Genomic DNA, 21,420 nt, shown 5'->3' on the forward strand with positions numbered 1-21,420 from the left:
TTTATTTTTGTTCATTATCATTTATTTGTTTATCACTTAAACATCCTCCAAAGTAAAGCTTTAATTCTGAGCTTCAATTAAACAGTAATAATGATAATATCATTTATTTATATAGCACATTACTTATCATACATTAAAAATGCAGCTCAAAGTGTTTAACAAAGTAATACAAAGTAAAAACAAGTGAGGAAGAAGAGAAAAAAAGATAATTGAAAATAAAAACAAAAATAATAAACAACAAATAGCAGAAAGTGGATAAATTAATAATTACAATTAAAAAGCACAGGATAACAGTATAAATAAAAAGAGAAATGCAATGAAAGTGCAACTAACAGGAAAATAAAAGTAACTGTAATATTACAGTAAAAACAAAGAAAATAAAGTGATAAAATTGACACGACGGTTATTAACCCTGTGTTTGCTGAGCTTGAAGCAGCTTCTAACCTGTAGACTGAGATCCAGAGCACCGCAGGGACGACGACAGATGAAGCCGAGAGGTTGCAGGAGAGTAAACGCTGATCTTAAGTCCTGCAGATGCATAACTCGCATACATAACGTATATTATCTGTACACGGCCTTTTCTTCCAGCTGCTGACTGAAGGGCTGCTGTTATCTGTCAATGCACACAGTCCACGTCCTGCAGGGCTGTTTACCTCCAGCAGCCAGTATCTACAACATTATGGAGAAATCATTTCTACACATGTGGAAGGGGAAGTCCACCACATTTCTGCATAATTCAGAGGTTAAAAGTGATTCTGAGTGGTTTGGTGTGAAATGGTTCAGATGTCTTTACAGTGGTGGTGATAGGAACCAGTGGTCGCCATGACTACAACACAAATATAGACATTTTATTTACTATCAAAACCACCAGTGAACCTACACGAGTCTTCTGAGTTTATATGGAATGTTGATGATGGAAAATAGTGGAAAATCTGAAATAATCAGGTTTCTTTAGGGACTATTTGGCCTCATAACTTCCTGAATATTATGTATCCCTCCATCATGAATGGAGTTTAAGGCCAAAATCTTCTCTAAACTATCATAAAACAGTGTCTCAGTCATCAGGCAGTGAATTCATAACCATTTCATGGTGTAACTTTCTGTGAGGGAGCTTTTAGAGGTGGACGTCTGGTTCCTATCACCACCACTGTGAACAGTTCTGACTCGGTAAGTTTCTCTAGAACAGAGCGTTTCACACCAAACCACTCGGAACGACTCTGTTAAATATAAAATGTGCCATAATTTTTGCACAGGCCACATTTTATGTTTTATTTTTACCCCCCAGTATAAATAAACAGTGTGTATTAAAATATACAGTCAGTTTGTAATAAAATGTGCAGAAGTGTGTTCTCTGTAGAGGATGTGTTCACTTATTCACACTTCAACGAATACCAACGCCAGATGTTGGATCACTGTTTGTGTTTACATGCAAAGATTTCCTCCAATCTGATTGAATACATTCCGATTATAGATTCAGACTGAGGTGTTTGTATCTCACTCTACTCAACAATCTGATGAAAATCTCTGTTTACATTCACACGACAAGTAATCAGATCCAAAATTACACACGTGCGTAGAGAACCACTTAGTGTAGACGTTACCATGACAACCAGAATCACGTGAGTCCAGTCAGAGTGAGATGAGCAGCAGTGAGCAGCGCTTGTGTTTTTAATGACTTTAAAATGATGTCAGACTCAGGAAAACGTCCTTCACATGTCCTTATTAAAGAAGGCCGAGAGGAAGACGTCGTGTTCTGAGACACATAAGCTGGACGTCCGTCCCACCGCCGTCTTTTAGAGATCTGAGCATAAACTTCGTCTCCTCTGCAGACCAGTTTCTGCTCCGCCATGTTGAACGGTATAAACTTTCACTATGACGTGACGAACACGATCAGAACGGACTTAAACTTTCCGATAGGGAATGTAATCAGATACAGGCGTTTACACGGATATTATTCTTCTATTTAACGGATTATTTACAGGATTTCCCACCTCGATCAATCGAGGCAACATTGTGAAACATTGGAAGGAAATGATAAAGCGTCATATAAAAAGCATATTTATTTAATATTTTCTAAATATTTAGAATGAAACTGAGTAACTACATCATTTACTGATACTACAAATGTAAAAAGAAAAGCTACCATTTCTATTTCATGTTATTTTTCAAAAAATGACAATAATAGTAATTACCGTAATGCTATATGGTAAAGTCATGTTTTGTTTACTTGAACACTAAACAATCATTTAAAACCATTTAAAAACAGTTGATACTAGTAAATCCTAATTTATGCTTATAGCCACATGAAAGAATTGACTGGAACTGGCTTTCTGCAGGGTTCAATCATTGGCTATGTCAATCCAGCTGTCACACAATGTTGCTTTTAGGCAACATAAATACTTAAGAAAATTCTTATACTGTAAGAAGTTTATTAGTCTGTTCAACCTCTTTCCATCATTATTAACCCTTTTGCTGTCATTAAATATGTATCATGTCATTATAAACAGGAAAATGAGTGTGTTAACCTGAGGCAACATTGTGAAATAGTAAGTTTTTTTATAAGAATGTTTTGAAAATAATCATTTTAAATTGTGATTTTTAACTCACGCATTTGTCAGTGGTGTTCCATCAACCCAGGTCCAAACTCCAGTGTGAGATTCATGAAGTCCAATCCATAAAAAATTAAGTCCATGAATGAAGTTCTATTATGTAAACATAGAGTGGAGAGGTCAGTTCAAATGCTCTGAGAGACCATGACAAACGAAGAAATCTTAAAATACACTGTGGAGAGTTGAGTCTCTGCCACACATGTAACGTATTGTTTAAAGCACCTAATCTTTGTTAAAAAATCATGATGTTTGTTAGAGGGCGGCGGCGAGTGACGTTTGTTTATATGATGTTTGTTAATGATGCCGTTAGAGGGCGGCGCTGAGCGACGTTTGTTTATATAACGTTTATTAATGATGCCGTTAGAGGGCGGCGCTGAGCGACGTTTGTTTATATGACGTTTATTAATGATGCCGTTAGAGGGCGGCGGCGAGCGACGTTTGTTTATATGATGTTTGGTAATGACGCCTTTAGAGGGCGGCGGCGAGCGACGTTTGTTTATATGACGTTTGGTAATGATGCCTTTAGAGGGCGGCGCTGAGCGACGTTTGTTTATATGACGTTTGGTAATGACGCCTTTAGAGGGCGGCGCTGAGCGACGTTTGTTTATATGATGTTTGCTAGTCACGCCTTTAGAGGGCGGCGCTGAGCGACGTTTGTTTATGTGACGTTTGTTAATGACGCCGTTAGAGGGCGGCGCTGAGCGACGTTTATTTAATGTTTGTTAATGACACAACATCAAATCAAATAAACCTCCACAAATATCAAATAAACGCCGCCGCCCTCTAAAGGCGTCATTGTGCAAAATAATTGAATGAATCTAGATATCTAACGTAAAACTGAATTGTTTCCGATTTGCCCATGAAATAATTGTCTAGCGGGGGTTCCGACTGCATCATACCTGCTCTGTCCTGCTGTTAATGATGGCCAGGTCTGCTCCTTTCTTCAGGCAGTCCTGTCTGCCCTCGTCCCAGCTTTTCAACTCAGAGGAGACAAAATAACAGCTGCTACCAAAAACCACCCAGCCTGGACGACACACAGCAGCTGTCAAACGAACGATAATCAAATATGCAGATCGAATATTAATCAACCTTCATTTTTTCTCCTTTTTGGAACTTTTTTTTTTTACTTTCTCCTTCCTCATGCAAGAGGATTATCTGATATCTAATCTCCTCATAAACATCTCTTCAAAAAAATGATTAACTTGTATTTAATGGCTGTTTTTGAATGGAACCTGTATATATACACACACACTAATGTGACTTACTCAGTGCTGTCAGTCTGTGTTGAGCCTCAGTCAGGTTCTGGAGTAGGTGCTGGTTTTCGGAGAGCAGGTTGTTATAATCCTCCTGTAACCGATTCCTTTCATTCAGAATTGTGTTGTATTTGTTCTCTAACTCATCTCTCTCCTTTCCACTGCTGTTGGTCCTCTGCACTGCACTGCCGGCTGAAAAGACAAGCCAGCTTTCATCACTGATTGTTAAAAACACTGTTCAGACTAGAGGTGCACGACTGGAGTCGACCATGATCTGAATCTGACCATTCTTCCTCCAAAAAAGCAATCAACCAGTTGTTGACTCACACTACTTCGACTGAACCAAAATAGCTTAATAATACGTCACTTTTGGTGCTAAATAGCCACTCGACTCTTACTTTCAGTGAGATTTTGTTGCTAAAGCTGAAAGTAGGGCCTATACTGGGTGAGGAGGATAAAAACAGGCTAATTTAATGAGGGTGCGCTGCTGTGAGTCGCCCTGTAAAGCCTAAAAACATTTAAAAATCAGACCACATTGTACGTCTTTACCTATTAACGTCACACCCACAGGCTCAAAAAGAAGGTCCGGCTCAAAGTTTAGGCCTCAAATGACCTCAAAATCAACATTATACTGATAAAAACGTGATGACAACATTAGATTAACTCACGTCCTTCACCATGTTTAGACTGAGATCTCTCTGATTCTCTTTCAATCATCAGATTCATCCTGCTGGGGAAGGGGGCCGAAGCACAACTCACGCTACAAAATATTCTTCCGCGCATATATATATATATCGACCAGAGAGGTCTGCAAGTCCTCAAAAATGTACATAGTGTAGTGCTAATTAGGCAACTCATTATCTTTATCATCATCATCATCTTCTTCTTTAACTGTTTAATCCAGATTGGGTCGCAGTAGCAGTTGGGGGAGCAGATAATCCCAGACGACCCTGTACCCTGCAACTTCCTCCAGCTCATTCCGGGGGACCCTGAGCCGCTTCCAGACCAACTTGGAGATATAATCCCTCCAGCAGGTCCAAGGACGACCCCAGAGTCTCTCCCCAGTAGGCTGTACCTGGTAAACCTCTACCGGGAGGCGTCCAGGGCGCATCCTGATCAGATGCCCGAACCACCTCAACTGGTTCCCCTCAATGTGGAGGAGTAGCGGCTCCACTCCAAGCTCCTCCCGGATGACCGAGCTCCTCACCCTGTCAGTAGAGTGTAGCCGCCACCCTGCGAAGAAGGTCATTTCCGCCGCTTGCATGCTTGATCTCATTCTTTCGGTCATTACCCGAAGCTCAAGACCACAGGTGAGGGTGGGGATGTAGACTGACCAGTAAACAATGCTTCGCCTTATGGCTCAGCTCCCTCTGGACCACTACAGTCAGGTACAGTGACCGCAGTACTGCTGCCGCCTGTCCCTGCCTGCGGCCGATCTCACCATCCCTCTTCCCATCACTCGTGAACAAGATCCTGAGATAGTTTACACTCCTCCACCTGGGGCAGGTCCTTTCCCCCTTACCTAGAGTGGGCATGCCATCCTTTTCCAGGCTAGGACCATGGACTCGGACTTGGAGGTGCTGACCTGCATACGAACCGCTTCCAGCCAAAATGAATTTTTCATAAATATAAATTTTCATAAAGATAAAATGCCAGTTTAAGACCAAATAGTCTTATTTTTTATGGCTTCTATGGCTGCGAAGAAGTACTACGACTGATGTTCTGTGTGTTTGCTTAGTCTTCACAGTGTGAGCTCCAGGTATTAAAGAAGAATCAGCCAATTTGGCTGTTAAGAAACTAAATTTAAAAAATTAAATGATATCAAATTCCTGATTAGTGCACCTCTAGCTCAAACTGCTGGCCTGTAAGAATCAGGCACTACAGACTAATGGTCGCTGATCTCGAGTCACCTTTAAAAATGGATAAATGAATTCAAAGCTGACCCTGACAGACCAGGGCATGAAGAAGTTTGATGAGACAGGAATGGCTATAACCCTGCAGTCGCCTTTAACCAGCAGTTATTTTCTTTTCACTGAGCTGTAAAATTTTGCCCGAACTGTGCTGCTGTAAACACCGGGCCAGGAGGAGGAACCACGGTGGCAGTGATTTAGACAGAAATCTGGCTGGGAGAGACGTGCAGGGGCTGGCCGCTGCCATCTGTTGACATTTGGAGCACATTTGGAGCACCGCTGAATTGTGCAACACTCAGACAGAGCCAATCTTTGACGACCTGACTCGCTCCTCTAACATGGCAGGCTGTAACACTGCATCTCCTCCACTAACAATGCGCCTGCCTGCAGTCTGACACCGGCTTTCCGGCTTTCCGGCTTGACGGACTGACGCTGGGAATGCAGTTAAAATTTGTGCACAAGTTCCACTCAGTAAAACTATCAGAATCAAAATCAGATCTTTTGTTTGTCTTGGTAGTATTGCACATTAAGAGAGGCCTAATAGGAAGTAAATGATATTGTGTGTAAACAGCCAACATATGCGCCACATGCAGTAAATGCAACGTTTAAAGGTCCCATATTGATGAAATTTGAATTAAAAGAGTTGATATGGTACGTAAACAACACATATTCAAGCGTACTATTCACTCTCCAGTCCATACAGTTCATTTACAGATACTAAACTGCAAAACAACCTGTTTTGAATTCACCGTTTCTGTGATGTCAAAAAACCTTTACATATATATATATAGGTGCACTTTGCAGTTACAGACTGTAGTCCATCTGTTTCTCTGATACTTTGTTAGCCCCCTTTTACCCTGTTCTTCAGTGGTCAGAACCCCCCATGGACCCTCACAGAGCAGGTACTATTTGGGTGGTGGGTCATTTTCAGCACTGCAGTAACTCTGACGTGGTGGTGGTGTGTTAGCGTGTGTTGTGCTGGTCTGAGTGGATCAGACACAGCAGTGCTGCTGGAGTTTTTAAACACTGTGTCCACTCACTGTCCACTCTATTAGACACTCCTACCTTGTCAGTCCACCTTGTAGATCTGCTGCTGCACAGTTGAGAGGTAGTTTACGGGCTAATACAAGTGAAGTTGAGAGTCAGTTAAGGGTGAGTAGAGGTGGAGTCGAGAATTAGTTAAGGGTGAGTCCAAGTGGAGTTGAGAGTCAGTTAGGGGCAAGAACAAGTGGAGTCACGAGTCCGTTAAGGGCGAGTCCGAGAAGAATTGCAATTCAGTTAAGGGTGAGTCTGAGTGGAGTCAGATTCATGGGTCAGATAAGGTTGAGTCTGACTCGAGTCAGTTAAGAGCTACTAATTATTTTTTCTTTGATGTTTCCTTCTCTGAATTTTCACCATGCAGTGCTCAAATACACCTAGTTTTTCTTCAGATCTCTATGATTTCAGGCTATCGCAACAAAAATAACCACAAGTTCTCCAAAACACAAGGAAACGTTGCTTAATCAGCATCATTTCCAGTCAACCCTTCAAACTATGAGGTAACATTACATCACTGTGTTTATATGTGTGTTTATAAATGATCAATTACAGTTTTAAAGCCTGCTTTAAAGCACCTCCCCTCAAAATCAATGACAAACAGTGAAGTGAGTTACAGGATCTTTGCTGTATTATTGCTTAAAGAGAAAAATTCACTCAAAACTTATTGATAAATTCATAAACTCACACAGCAGCCGCAGGGTGACGTTCAGAGTGACTTGCAGAACACACAGCACCATAAAGCTGACCGCAATCAGCCTGTAGGTCCTCAAACTGGCCTCTTCAGTCCCTTAAACAAACACAGACAGAGAAGTTTGTTTATATCCTCTACAAACACTTAAATACATTCACTGACCACTATTCACAGTGTGGTACTGGGTCATTAAAACGACCACGTCTCCATGTTGGCAGGTGAGCTGTAGCTCTGAGCTCTGATGGAGCTCGTCTCATCACCGTTACTGCAGATACAGCCCTGCAGGAGATAAACACCAACACAACAGACCAGAATGACCTCAAACACATGAACAGATATGTAGACGCTTTAGATGCGTCTCCAGAAACACTACGAGGAGAAGATGATCTAGATCTGAGGATCCGTATCACCTGCACATCTCCAGAGTTCAGAACATTCCAGTGTGAGATATTTTATAAAAACTAATAAAAGTGGCAGCAAAACTGCCAAAACTATTAAATAATGAACTCAGACACACAAATAAAGCTGAAGCAGCTTCTTAATCACCAGCTTCTCATCTGAACTTTCCGTTCCACCTTAAATGGAGCTGCAGTTACACTGAGGCGCCTTAAACGCAGGACAAATTAGGAAAGTTGTCGAATGTGAAGCCAAAATCAACTTAAATCAATAAATACATTAATTTACCTCAATAAAAGCTCCTTAATCAACAAACCCCTCAAACTTCCTCTTGGAGGTGTTTAATGAGCAGCTAACGAGCAGCTCAGCAGAGCAGCTGTTGAACGCGTCTCACTGGCTGATCTAAGGCCGCGTCCCAAACCACACACTTCTGTACTTCATCTGCTACACTAATGAGAGCACTTCTAATGGGATATGCACTATTTTTACACACTATTTAGTGAGCTAGTGTGCGGTTTGGGACGGGGCGCCAGTAACGCAGCGGGAAATCTCAGCCGTTTAGATTTCTGCTTTGATTTGTTAATCACTACAGCAACCAATCAAATAAAATCAAGCCAATACACTCAAATATATCAGTTAATACGCTTTAAAATGAGATTTAAAAGTGTTTAAAGTGTGTTTTGCTTAATTTGCTGGGTCAGTTATGGCTTCACCTCATTACAGACAGACTCAGCACTGCTGAGGGAACTTGATGTTGCAACCAAAATGGCGGAAGTGCGAGTGAAATACTATCAATACTAGAAACACCCACCATATAGGTCTCACCTCGTAGGTTTACAGTTACAAACAAACTGTCAGAACCTTTTGAACTGTCTAAAACTATCGTATAACAGTGTCTCAGTCATCAGGCAGTGAATTCATAACCATTTCATGTAGTAACTTTCTGTGAGGGAGCAGAGCGTTTCACACCAAACCACTCTGAATGACTCTGTTTACATCTTAGAAGAAAACTGTCCAATCAAACCCAGAGTGTGAGAGAGAGTCAGTAATCTAGCGCTTCAAGAGTTTAAAAGGCTGCTTAAAAGCGAATTTTTGCACATAAAACAGTGAAATAAAATGTTCATATTTCTATGAAAAAAAGTACGAAAGCCCATGAAAGTCCATCCTGCTTTATTTGTCCTTCAGGGGGGATAATGTCCTTCATGCCTGTTCACAACTTCTCATTTCTACTCACAACATTCACACAGCATTCTTTACAAAAAATCACTGAAATAGCAGAAATAGCTCTGTCCATCCCCACTGATTAAATCGGCCACAACAGCCCTGACGAGCCGCGACCACAACCAACGTGTGATACACCACACAAAACTAGGGGTGGAGAACACTGTTGGGTTGGTATGTCAGGGTCACTTTGACTTACAATGAGACCAATAAGCCCATTTTACAAGAAGTGGAAGTTCCACAAGTTCCGGCGTTGCTTTATGGACAGTTATTAGCCTCAGAATAGGCGTTTGTATCACTTCAGCTGACCACAGAAAGGTCAGTGCTTTTGTGGCACAGCTATTTCTGCTATTTAAATGTTTGAATGTTGTAAAGATGTGAATGTTGCAAGTAAAAACAAGAAGTTGTCAATAAGCATGAAGGACATTAAAACCTGTTTAATGTGCAAACATTCATTTTAAGCAGCCTTTTAAACCCGGATTACACACCGGGTTTAAGTTTAAACACAGGTACAGGTGATTCAAAAAAATTCATCCGATTTCAAAGTGATTCATTTCACTCATAAATCATTACAGATCAATGCAGTGAACTGTAAATGGTTTAAATGGGCATAAAGTTTATTATGTAATTGTACAAGGTCTCAGTATGAACCTCCTCCAGCTGTACAGACAACATCAACACCATAGTCAAACTCATCCCATACTGGATTGAGCGTGTCGGGTGTCGCTGCACTCACGGCTCTTTCAGTGCGATTTCGGACATCGTCCAGTGTTGTGGAACCAACGCCGAACGCTCTGACTCAACTTTAACAAACTGCATTCAGTGTAACGTAAGTCAGCAGCGGTGAAATGCAGACACAGAGGGTCTTTTGCTCCGTATGACAAAGTTTATTCCTTTATTAGTTACACAAACTCGTTCTCCTCTGCTCATCAACAGTCGACAAACCACTGAAACTGAGAGGCTATTTCTGCTTCATGCTTGAACACTTGAGTGAGCTGTAATCACTCTACTCACCATCGCTGCTATCGTTGTTGCTTTAGCAGAAGCAGCGTTACTCTGCAGTGACCACGTCCAGCAGGAAAAATGTGGAAATGTGAAAAGGGCCTATTTCATAAAACAGTTTTTCTGGAAGTTCTAGATACATCACAGACCTTGAATACGTGCTGTTATCTAACCAGTTAATAAATATCCGTCTGTTAAAAGCTTCAAATAAAACTTATGAAACGTCTTTTACAAGCTTTGAACGTCCAGTCATCACCCAGAATGACCAAATATTCATGCACCCATGTTAGCTTAGAGCTAACATACTATTAGAAATCTTATAGGGGTGCTAGCAGAGATTAGCAGTATAACAGAGCTGTTATTTTTACGTTTGGTTGACCAAGTTTTAACATCGACCCCTTAAAATCTCAGGCTTATTACATACAAAGGCTTATTATTCAGTAATTATAAGGACCTCAGTGCAAACTGACTGAGCTATTCTTAGGTTATAGCAGTGTGTAATAAAACTTTGGTCCCACCTGTGGGCTCATGGTGGGTGTTTCTGATAAAATGGCCAATGAGTATCTACATAGCAGGTGTTCCTAATAAAGTGGAAGTCCAGAAGGTGTTATTAGCTAATTTGTATTACAGAAACTTTCTGTCTTTTTATCCTAAGTTAAGATCTGACAGGCCAAGATACGATTTTTCACAAATTTGTATTACAGATCTGATCTTAATTCAGTTCTGTTTCCTAGCAACCAACCACATGCACACAGCTGTAATGTAAACACGTCATCAAAATAATCAAGTTAGTTAGCCAGACAGCTTCGATTACTGGTGTAAAAAAGGTCAAACAGAACTAAACCGTGATAAACTGTAAGTAGTGAATACTGTGAGAGCGCCCCCTGCTGTTTATCAGAGCGTCGCCGCTCCCCAGTTTCAGTCTCCATTTCCCAGACGCTTTAGCCGAGCGCGCTAACGTTACTCCTCCTAATAAACAGACACACGTTCAGCTCCGTCTCCTCATTATTCACCACCATCACTGTAATATTTCATCATCAACATTAACACACGAAGGTGATCAGAGGGGCGGTGGAGATCGAGTCTGCAGCGTCTGAGATCTTTAAAACGCAGAGTCAGAAAAGAAAATCATCTCACAGTGAAAGCAGCGTTTTACAGTAGAAATAAATGGAGCTCATTATGCTGGTAGTGAACTATGCTGCTGACACAGCTGCCTAAAAACCATAGAAACGGACCTTAAACAGAAGTGAGGACCCTGTTGGGGTTCATCCTAAAGTTAGGACAGGATTTAGGAGGTTTAGTCTAGTTAGGATGTTTGTGTGATGCTGTTTTCTTATCTGGAGTTCATGATGAGATGATGAAGTTACTGTTATTCTGTAATAGATACTGTCCTGAATTCAGTCCGTGATGAAGTCGTCATGGAGACTAAACAGGTCAGTTTTCAGAGTTGGGATGTTTCTGTAATACGAACCGTGATCTGCAAAACCAAGACTTTTACTGAGCTTTTGGTTACTAGACTGTTTGAATGTATAAAGCAATTACATTTATACCTAATTTACATTCTGTATGGACAACTTTGATTTTTTTGCTTTGTTTGTTTTGATCAGCAAAAACTACGTAAACGTGGCAAAAATGTAAAAGATGTTTTTTATGTTGGCAAAACACAACAGTAACATTTCACCAAATTCACATCATAATAAATAATCTCCTCTTCTGCTTATAAACACAAATGTTTGGACTGAAAGTTTAGAATCTGCACTTTACATGTAATTTATCCACTTCTTTCTAAGAGGAACTGGTGAGAAACAATCCAGCCAACTGTGAGAGGAGGTAACTACACTCACCCACAGGTGAAATATTATTCTGTTTAGGTTGAATATTGACGTAGGCCTGATCTGTAGGTCCTCCAGAGCGGGTTTCGTCAGTTGTCTCCATCGCGTCTTTAGGGCGCTCACGACAAACGCCTCAAAGTTCAGCCTCAAATCTTACACACTGAAACTGGAGGTTTCATCAACCTTCAACTGCTAGACAGGAAGTTACACCATCTGATGACACTAGAAGTAAAAAGCGGAGAACGCCGGCGCTCCTTTCACCCCCCGGTGTGCCCTCTGGTGTACGGGGTTTGTTCTTGATTGGATTTGATTTACAACACATACGTCTGGAAAGGTGAGCTGAAATCAAAGAACAGGTGAAAAAACGCCTGAAACCATCCTGAAGATAAAAACCGCTGTCAATGCAGTGAAACTGTGACACTATGAAAATATGAACCTATAAACTATAAAACTATGAAATTATGAAATTATGATTCAAGAAGGAGCAAAACTGACTCTTTATTACCAAAACAACTTTATACTCTGAATAAAACTGAGACTCAGACGCAGAAGAGAATATCATTCTAAACAGACAGACAGACAGACAGACAGACAGATAGATACATAGACAGACAGACAGACAGACAGATATACCGACAGACAGGTAGATAGATAGATAGATAGATAGATAGATAGATAGATAGATACAGACAGACAGACAGACAGAATAGATATACAGACAGACAGATAGATAGACAAATAGATAGACAGACAGATATACAGACAGTTGGACAGATAGATAGATACATAGATAGATAGATAGATAGCTCATCTGCTGCTGCACAGTCTGTGTTGGTCATCCTCTAGTCCTTCATCAGTGGTCACAGGACGCTGTTGGCTGGATGTTTTTGGTTGGTGGACTATTCTCAGTCCAGCACCGACACTGAGGTGTTTAAAAACTCCAGCAGCGCTGCTGTGTCTGATCCACTCAGACCAGCGCAACACACACTAACACACCACCACCATGTCAGTGTTACTGCAGTGCTGAGAATGACCCACCACCCAAATAGTACCTGCTCTGTGAGGGTCCATGGGAGTCCTGACCACTGAAGAACAGGGTAACAAAGTATGCAGAGAAACAGATGGACTACAGTCTGTAACTGTAGAACTACAGAGTGAAACTATGTGGTCAGTGGAGCTGATAAGATGGACAATGAGTGGAGAAACAAGGAGGTGGCCACTTTATTATTTTTACTATTTAAATTTTCACATTTTTAATTGATCAGTACCAGAATTAATTTCTATGTTTCTATACTTTAAAGCAGCTTCACTACAAATTACTACATTCAGTGTGTCGAAACCAACGTGACGGATTAATGATGTGATGATTGTAAGTACCGAAGTAGCTCAGTGAGATCATCTGTCTCTCTCTCTCTCTCTCTCTCTCTCTCTCTCTCTCTCTCTCTCACACTCTCTCTCTCTCTCTCTCTCTCTCTCTCTCTCTCTCTCTCTCTCTGTCTCTTCCTCTCTCTCGTGTGTGATGGTCATTACAGCACTTCAGACATCCAGGTGACAGACACGAAAATGAAAAGAGAAATCCAATATACAGCCTGTACAACCCGTCTCTCACCCCCTCCACCCCCACAAACACACATACAGCACACACACGTATATATATATAAATATATATATATATATATATAATATATATATATATATATATATATAAGTAACCCAGTAATAAAGGCTCATATCGCTGTTGACCAAAACCTTGCATCTCTAAAATGGTAACTTTACAGGAGAAGGAAAAAACCTACTTTACTTTTAATGTAAGTCAATGGAACAAGAATTTTTTTAAAGTCATTTTTGGCCGTTTCTTTTTGTCCAGTCATCATGAAATTCACACACAATGTAAAGAGCAACAGGCATTTTTAAATTATACCAAAAACTGAAAAACAAACAAAAAAAAAGGACATCCGGTTTTGTTCCAACAGCAGTGATGTGTTATAATTTGCCCCATATGTATTATACTACATACGTTTCTAACCCTGAGAACCAAAAATGAACCTAAAGTCAGTAAAATAAGAGAATATTTTCTGGCATTTTGTTTAAAAATGTATTTTTTCCTTGTGTGGACCAGCAGAGCTCTCTGATTACAGAGAGAAAAAGACCCCCCAACACCCCCCCCCACTACACGCTATACAGCCTCCATTTAAATTCTCTCTCTCTCTCTCTCTCTCTCTCTCTCTCGCTCTGCTAATTCAAAGAGAAAGTATCTTTGTAGGTCCATCTAATGTGTGGAAGGAGGGATGAAAGCAAAGCTGAAGAATTCAGAGTAAGGGGGGGGACAGGTGACAGAGCTGGTGATTAAGAGAGAGAGAGAGAGAGAGAGAGAAAGAGAGAGAGAGAGAGAGAGAGAGAGAGAGAGAGAGAGAGAGAGAGAGAGAGAGAGAGAGACCTCAGCTTTCTTTTTATCTGTCAGAGGTGAAAACACAGGGAAGGTGAAGCTGAAGCGTAATTATTTCTCTCTCTCTCTCTCTCTCTCTCTCTCTCTCTCTCTCTCTCACTCGCTCTATCTCTCTCTCTCTCTCTCTCCTCGCTCTCTCTCTCTCTCTCTCTCTCTCTCTCTCTCTCTCTCTCTCTCTCGCTCTCTCTCTCTCGCTCTCTCTCTCGCTGCTCACTCTCTCTCTCTCTCTCGCTCTCTCTCTCTCTCTCGCTGCTCGCTCTCGCTCCCTCTCTCTGAAATGTAAGCAGCTTTTATATCTAACCATCACAGCAGTGCTGAAACGTCCACAGCTACACAAAGCACCTCACACACACACACACACACGCACACACACACACACACACACACACACACACACAGCAGTTCAGCACGTTTCTCTCCTTCACTGATTCATTTTGAGTTAATGAGTCTAGTTTTTATACTGCAGTAAAAGTGCAGATATAAAGATTCAAAGATATTTTTGTAATTAAAACAGTAAATTGTGCTTCTGATCATTTTGATAAAAAGCTTTAACGTCAATTTTCAAAAAGATTTTGCCTAGAAATCCTAAAAATGAGACAATTAAACAGTAATAAAAAAAGCAAATTAAAGGGAAATGGAAGGTAAAGTAAAGGAAAAAAAGAAAATTAAAGAAGCAAATTGATATATTTTTCAGTTTCAGAACTCCATTGCTAAATTGTGACTTTTGCAGTAGAAATTTTGAAAAAATACATTTAAAAAAAGCAGAAAAAAGAAGACAATTTAAAAAGCTCCACCTGAAATCACAAAAAACAAGAAATAACAAAGAATAATGAAGAACATCACTGTATTCTTGCTGTAAACTCAGCGATTTAGTTTAAACAGTAATTTAAGAGAATTCGGCCACTTGAATTGGGAAATGTTACTAAGGATTAATTTAAAATCAATCAAATCAATCAGGCTGGTTCTTGATATTTCGACCGAGCATCACTGCTTGTACATGCAAAAAAAACAAGTTTGATTCATTTTATTTTATTCAATTATTTTTATTCAATAAAACCCCAAAAATATGAATCAAATACACACTTGGTTCTTCAAGCGTTCTTTAGAAAAGGGAATGGTTCAATTTAGAACCATGAACTCTATATAGAACCATTTGCATGCTTAAATGGTTCTTTGGATGGTGAAATGGTTCTTCAGATTAATGGAGAATGTGTTGTATATGATTTAGCACCAAATAGGGTTCTGCTGTTGTGAGCTATATAGAACCATTGGAGCTATATAGAACCATTTCCATACACAGCCAAGCTTTCCTAAGAAAAAACCTGCGAAGGTTCTTAAGACAAACTCTAAGAACTTCATAAGAATGTTCCTAAATGCGATTGTAGAAAAAAAAACTGCGAAGCTGGAGCAACTTGAGAAGTGAGGGGGCGCGTAAAACTCCAGCCCTCTTACCCAAATTACTGGCCAATTTGCACGTCGTCTCCTTCTGGTGGCCCGGAGTGCCGCAGCCCTGGGGCCGTATTACAGAAAATTCTTAAGTCTGAGATCATATCTTATCTGCTTTGTTGTCATGGCAACTTCAGTTAAGACTGAGTTTAGGACAGAAGCCATTACAGAACAACAGTTCTTAAGTCTGTAATCTTCTCTTATTTCCAGATAAGAAAACGGTTTTACAGAAACATCCTAAGTTGCCCAAATATCCTAAATATTTTCTTAACTTTAAGATAAAATCTGATCAGGTCTGTCTGAACCTCTGTTTAATCATCCGTTTCTATTGTTTTATGCAGTGATAGGCAGCACAGCTCACTATAACCACCATAATGACGCTACATTTATCTACACTGAATACTGAGCTTTGACTTGTGAGGTTTTTTTCTAACAGTGTTTAAAACTCTCAGACGCTGCAGACTCGACCTCCACCGCCCCTCTGATCACCTTCGTGTGTTAATGTTGATGATGAAATATTACAGTGATGGTGGTGAATAATGAGGAGACGGAGCTGAACGTGTGTCTGTTTATTAGGAGGAGTAACGTTAGCGCGCTCGGCTAAAGCGTTTGGGAAATGGAGACTGAAACTGGGGAGATGGCGACGCTCTGATAAACAGCAGGGGGCACTGAAAGAACATTATACTTTCAGTTTATGGCAATTTTGTTTTGTTGACTTTACATCAGTAACGGTGGCTTACATTAGCTGTCTGGCTAACTAACTTGATTACATGTTTACATTACAGCTGTGTGCATATGGTCGGTTGCTAGGTAACAGACACGACAGTTGATTGTCGACTTCGATCAAGTAAGTTAAGATTTCCTAACTTGAGATAAGAAAAGATGCTATAAGATAAGATTCCTAAATTAAGGTCAGATTTGCTTCTGTAATATGAATTTCTGAAAAATCTTATCTTGACCTGTCAGATCTTAATTTAAGACAAAAAGATAAGAATTTTCTGTAATACGGCCCCTGGAGCCGCCCATACACTTAGAATACGTTGTTTTCAAACAATTAAATGCGTCTCTAATATCAATACAAGTTATGTGAGAAGTTTCAGTCAGGTTTTTGTTTTAACCATAGTACTGAGACAACATTGGTTCGTGTTGTCAGTGACCTCAGGCTCAGCGCTGATGCACAAAATCCTTCTATTCTGCTCTTATTGGATCTCAGATTTTGATGCCGCTGATCATGATTCTAATCCACCATCTTGATCATTGGGTCGGCCTCTCAGGCACAGTTTTAGAATGGTTTAAATCATATTTACTTAATAGACAGTTCCTGGTTTCACTGGGAAATCATTCATCAAAAAACTTAACATTTCATGTGGAGTGCCTCAGGGTTCAGCTTTAGGGCCTTTGCTTTTCTCTTTGTACAGGTTACCTTTAGGTTATGTTATTAGGAAACATATCAATTTTCATAGTCATGCTGACGACACACAAATATACATTTTGATTCCTTGTGATAAGCAAGACTCTGTAGACAGACTGACCAGCTGTGTGTCAGATATTTCTCAGTGGATGTCAAAAAAGTTTCTACAAATAAATCACGAAAAAAAATGAAATGTTGATCGTTGGTACAGAAACTCAGAGAAAGCTGCTTTATGAGAATCTAAGCTCTTTAGCTTCATATCCCAAACCTGCAGTAGAAACCTGGGTGTGATCTGAGCCTCTGAGCTCTGTTTAATCTGCATGTAAACACAGTCACTAAAGTAGCTTCTTATCATTTGAGAAAATCACTACAGTTCATCCTTTGTATCTCAAAGCGACTCAAAGAAACTTGTTGCGTTTGTTCAGCAGAGTTGATCACTGTAAGGATCTTCTTACTGGAGAAAACAATCCATCCTCTAGAACCTGTACAGAACACAGCAGCACGGATCCTCACAGCACCGACACAGAGAGCTCATATCACCCCGTTTACACACTGCACTGACCGCCTGGATCTGTTAGAGAGATTTTAAAGCTCTGCTGCTGGTTTTTAAAGCTCTAAATGACCTTAAAGCTCCTGAATGTCCACCTTTTATGATCTTAGATCTGCAGATACTGACCTTCTGTAAAAATACAGAACATCTTCCATAAAATACAGAAAACTTGAAGAGACTTTCTGTTATTCTGCTTCCAAACTGTGGAGCTCAGTTTTAATAAACACCTGAAAACGCAGCTCTTTAACCCAGCGCTCAATTAAACCTCTACATCTACTGATATTTATCTTTTTAATTTGATCTGTCATCTTATATGATTTTACATTAGCACTCATAAGTTCTTGTATTACTGTTAAGCCTTATCTCCTGTCTCTAGAGCGTCTGAGCTGCCACCGGCGTGAAAGTTGCTCTATAAATAAAGATTATTATTATTATATTATTATTACTATTGAAGAACCATCTTTTTTAGGTGTGTAGATGTTGAAAAGTTTCATACTTGGTTAAAAAAACCTCCAGCTTGACCTTGCAGAGCTTCATCTCGATCCACTTTAAAAAACTCACTAAGCTGCTTTAAACCTTTAAAAAAAAGTTAAGCATAAATAGTATCAGCGAAGAGAAAGAAGAAGGAATGAATACGACTCACCGTGAGAAGAATAATCACATCACCAATAGAAAATTCTTTAATAGGAAGAAAAAGATAATTACCGGCCTGAACTCTGCAAAAATGGGCTTCCATTAAAGTTAAAAGAGGTGAAGCTGAATGAGCTGAATGAAGAGCAATTATCAAAACAGGAACATTCTCCATCAAGCAGAGCAGCACAGGTCGGAATTCAGCCTGACACACCATATATATATATATATATATATATATATATATATATATTACTCACGAAAGTGAGTAAACCCCTCACATTTCTTCAAATATTTTGTTAGATGTTTTCATGGGACAATACTATAGAAACGAAACCTGGATATAACTTAAAGTAGTCAGTGTGCAGCTTGTATAGCAGTGTAGATTTACTGTCCTCTGAAAAGAACTCAACACACAGCCATTAACGTCTAAATATCTGGCAACGCAAGTGAGCACACCTCACAGTGAACATGTCCAGATTGTGCTCAAAGTGTCAATATTTTGTGTGACCACCATTATTATCTAGCACTGCCTTAACCCTCTTGGGCATGGAACTCACCAGAGCTGCACAGGTTGCTCCTAGAATCCTCTTCCACTCCTCCATGACGACATCACGGAGCTGGTGGATGTTACCTTGCGCTCCTCCACCTTCCGCTTGAGGATGCCCCACAGGTGCTCAATTGGGTTTAGGTCTGGAGACATACTTGGCCAGTCCATCACCCTTATCTTCAGCTTCCTCAGCAAGGCAGTTGTCATCTTGGAGGTGTGTTGGGGTCGTTATCGTGTTGGAAAACTGCCATGCGGCGCAGTTTCCGAAGGGAGGGGATCACGCTCTGCTTCAGAATGTCACCGCAGCTCCCCAGTGCCGGCAGCACTCATGCAGCCCCAGACCATGATGCTACCACCACCATGCTTGACTGTAGGCAAGAGACAGTTGTCTTGGTTCTCCTCACCAGGGCGCTGCCACACATGCTGGACACAATCTGAGCCAAACAAGTTTATCTTGGTCTCGTCAGGACATGGTTCCAGTAATCCATGTTCTTGGACTGCTTGTCTTCAGCAAACTGTTTGCAGGCTTTCTTATGCATCAGCTTCAGAAGAGGCTTCCTTCTGGGACGACGCCACGCAGACCGAGTTGATGTATTGTGCGGAGTATGGTCTGAGCACTGACAGGCTGACCTCCCACTCTGCAGAGATGTGAGAGGTGTACTCACTTTGGTGAGATACTGTATATACATAAATATATACAGTACTGTGCTAAAGCCCGACACCTTCATTTATTTCATTTTCAGCCAAAACAGCCATTAAGTACAAGTTATTAGCTGTTAAAGAGATATTTCTGAGGACATTAGACATCAAATAATCCACTAAAGAAGAAAGCTACAGAGAAAATGGGGCTCCTAACAACCACCTGGAAGATCTGGTAGACACCAAAACTGTATCCCAATACAGGGACCGTGTCCTTCGAAGGCTGCGTAGACCCACGAAGGCTGAACCGAAATGAGACGGTCTGCTCCAAGGTGGATTTCCTGTTTGCATCACAGCACCGCTGTTCCTGCCTTTACCGTTACATCACAAAACGCCGCTTCTGTAAAGTTCCTTAAAAGTTTATTAGAGCTGGAGATCTTCTCTCTGTCGACTCTTTGCTCCCTAAAACAAACCGAAACATTAGCGTAAGATTAGTTTGGCTTGTTTAACATTTGTATCATTCGCTATTCAACTCAGTTTAAACCCAATACTTACATTTAAAGTGTCTCCTCAGCCGCCGTTCGCTCCTCTGCTGACGGCGCCATGTTCTCGAATCCTCGCCAGCACACTGTGAACCTTGGGACATGTTGGCTGGCAAAGGATCCACCCGCTGGATCCTTCATTGCCGTGGAAGAGAAGGACACATTTCTCGGCTGCATATGAAGCAGCGTTTGAAATGGGACGGCCTCGTCGCGCCGCTGTGACACAATCAGCCTTCAAATGCAGCCTCTGAAGGACGCAGCCCCTGAACTGGGACACCCCCGTCTGATAAACAGCACTTAAAGCTTTCATCTCTGAGAGAGAGGAGAAAATCAAGCTGCTTCAGATCTGAAAACATCCACAGGTGTTTCTGTCCATCCTTCCACTGTGAGAAGATGACTCAGCGCTGTGGGTCTGAAAGGATGTGTAGCTGTCAAGAAGAACCTCACTGAGAAAAGGAGACGGACACATCAAACAAAGAAGCTGAACGATGGACTGACCACCCCAGAGTCCAGACCTCAACACCACTGAATGTGTTTGATTTCTTCAGAAAATGATCAACCAGCTTCTAAGACTGAACTTTGGAGGTGTGTCTGCAGATTCTTTGAGGAGCTGAAAGTGAGTCTCCTGAAAAGAATGGAAGCTGGAATAAAGGTAGAGTGACTCACTGAAGACTGATAAAATGAAGGGGGGTCTCTGACTTCTGCACAGGACTGTACGTTCCATATGTTTAGTTTTGCACTTGAGCAGATTAAATGTAATTCTGTATGTGAATGTAAAGGGGAAGCTAGCAGAGCTACAGCAGCACAGCACTCCATCACTGCTCAGCTCAAGGCCGTCTGCTTTCTGTGAGTCTGATTTCTCTGCGTGACTCGAGGAAAAGCACAGACGTTTGGCTGCAAGGCCTTTCGCCTACGTCTGATCCTGCTGTCCGCTGCAGCTAGCGGTCATATTCTGTCCTCTGCTGTTCATCGCTTTGCCTTCATTTCAGCTCTGATAAAGTAACAGTTTAACACAAAACATCTCGTTTGCTCAGTTTCCCCCCTTTAGCCCAAATACAGCCCCTCAGCCAAGACAAGTTTGGTGTCTGAGGTTTGCTTCTTTCGTTTTAGCACTGCAGCTACGAGGCTAATTCAAGCTAGCTAACAAGAAATGGAAGCTTGTTTACACCAGTTAGCGTGAAGCTAACTGCCATGCAGAGTTCAGTAATCTCCAATAGAGCTGCTAATGTATACGTTTATTAGAGATGTACTGAA

The 21,420-nt window shown here is 40.9% G+C and overlaps 1 protein-coding gene across 2 annotated transcripts; it reads right to left on the reverse strand.

Moving 5' to 3' along the window:
* Nucleotides 1-368: 368 nt before the first annotated feature.
* On the reverse strand, nt 369-12,085 carry LOC118815049 (C-type lectin domain family 4 member M-like). 2 transcript variants are annotated; one of them, XM_036580981.1, is made up of 6 exons: nt 11,965-12,085; nt 7,496-7,597; nt 3,875-4,054; nt 3,509-3,651; nt 2,608-2,702; nt 369-669 (listed from the first exon to the last, which is right to left on the reverse strand). In XM_036580981.1, exons 1-6 carry the CDS (start codon nt 12,053-12,055, stop codon nt 522-524), a joined length of 759 nt encoding a protein of 252 aa, XP_036436874.1. In that variant the 5' UTR covers nt 12,056-12,085; the 3' UTR covers nt 369-521. The 2 variants fall into 2 exon arrangements, with proteins under 2 accessions (XP_036436874.1, XP_036436876.1); XM_036580983.1 differs by lacking the exon at nt 11,965-12,085 and adding an exon at nt 10,133-10,235.
* Nucleotides 12,086-21,420: the final 9,335 nt, after the last annotated feature.

The sequence above is a fragment of the Colossoma macropomum genome, unplaced genomic scaffold (genome assembly GCF_904425465.1).
Source record: "Colossoma macropomum unplaced genomic scaffold, Colossoma_macropomum, whole genome shotgun sequence".
NCBI lineage: Eukaryota > Metazoa > Chordata > Actinopteri > Characiformes > Serrasalmidae > Colossoma > Colossoma macropomum.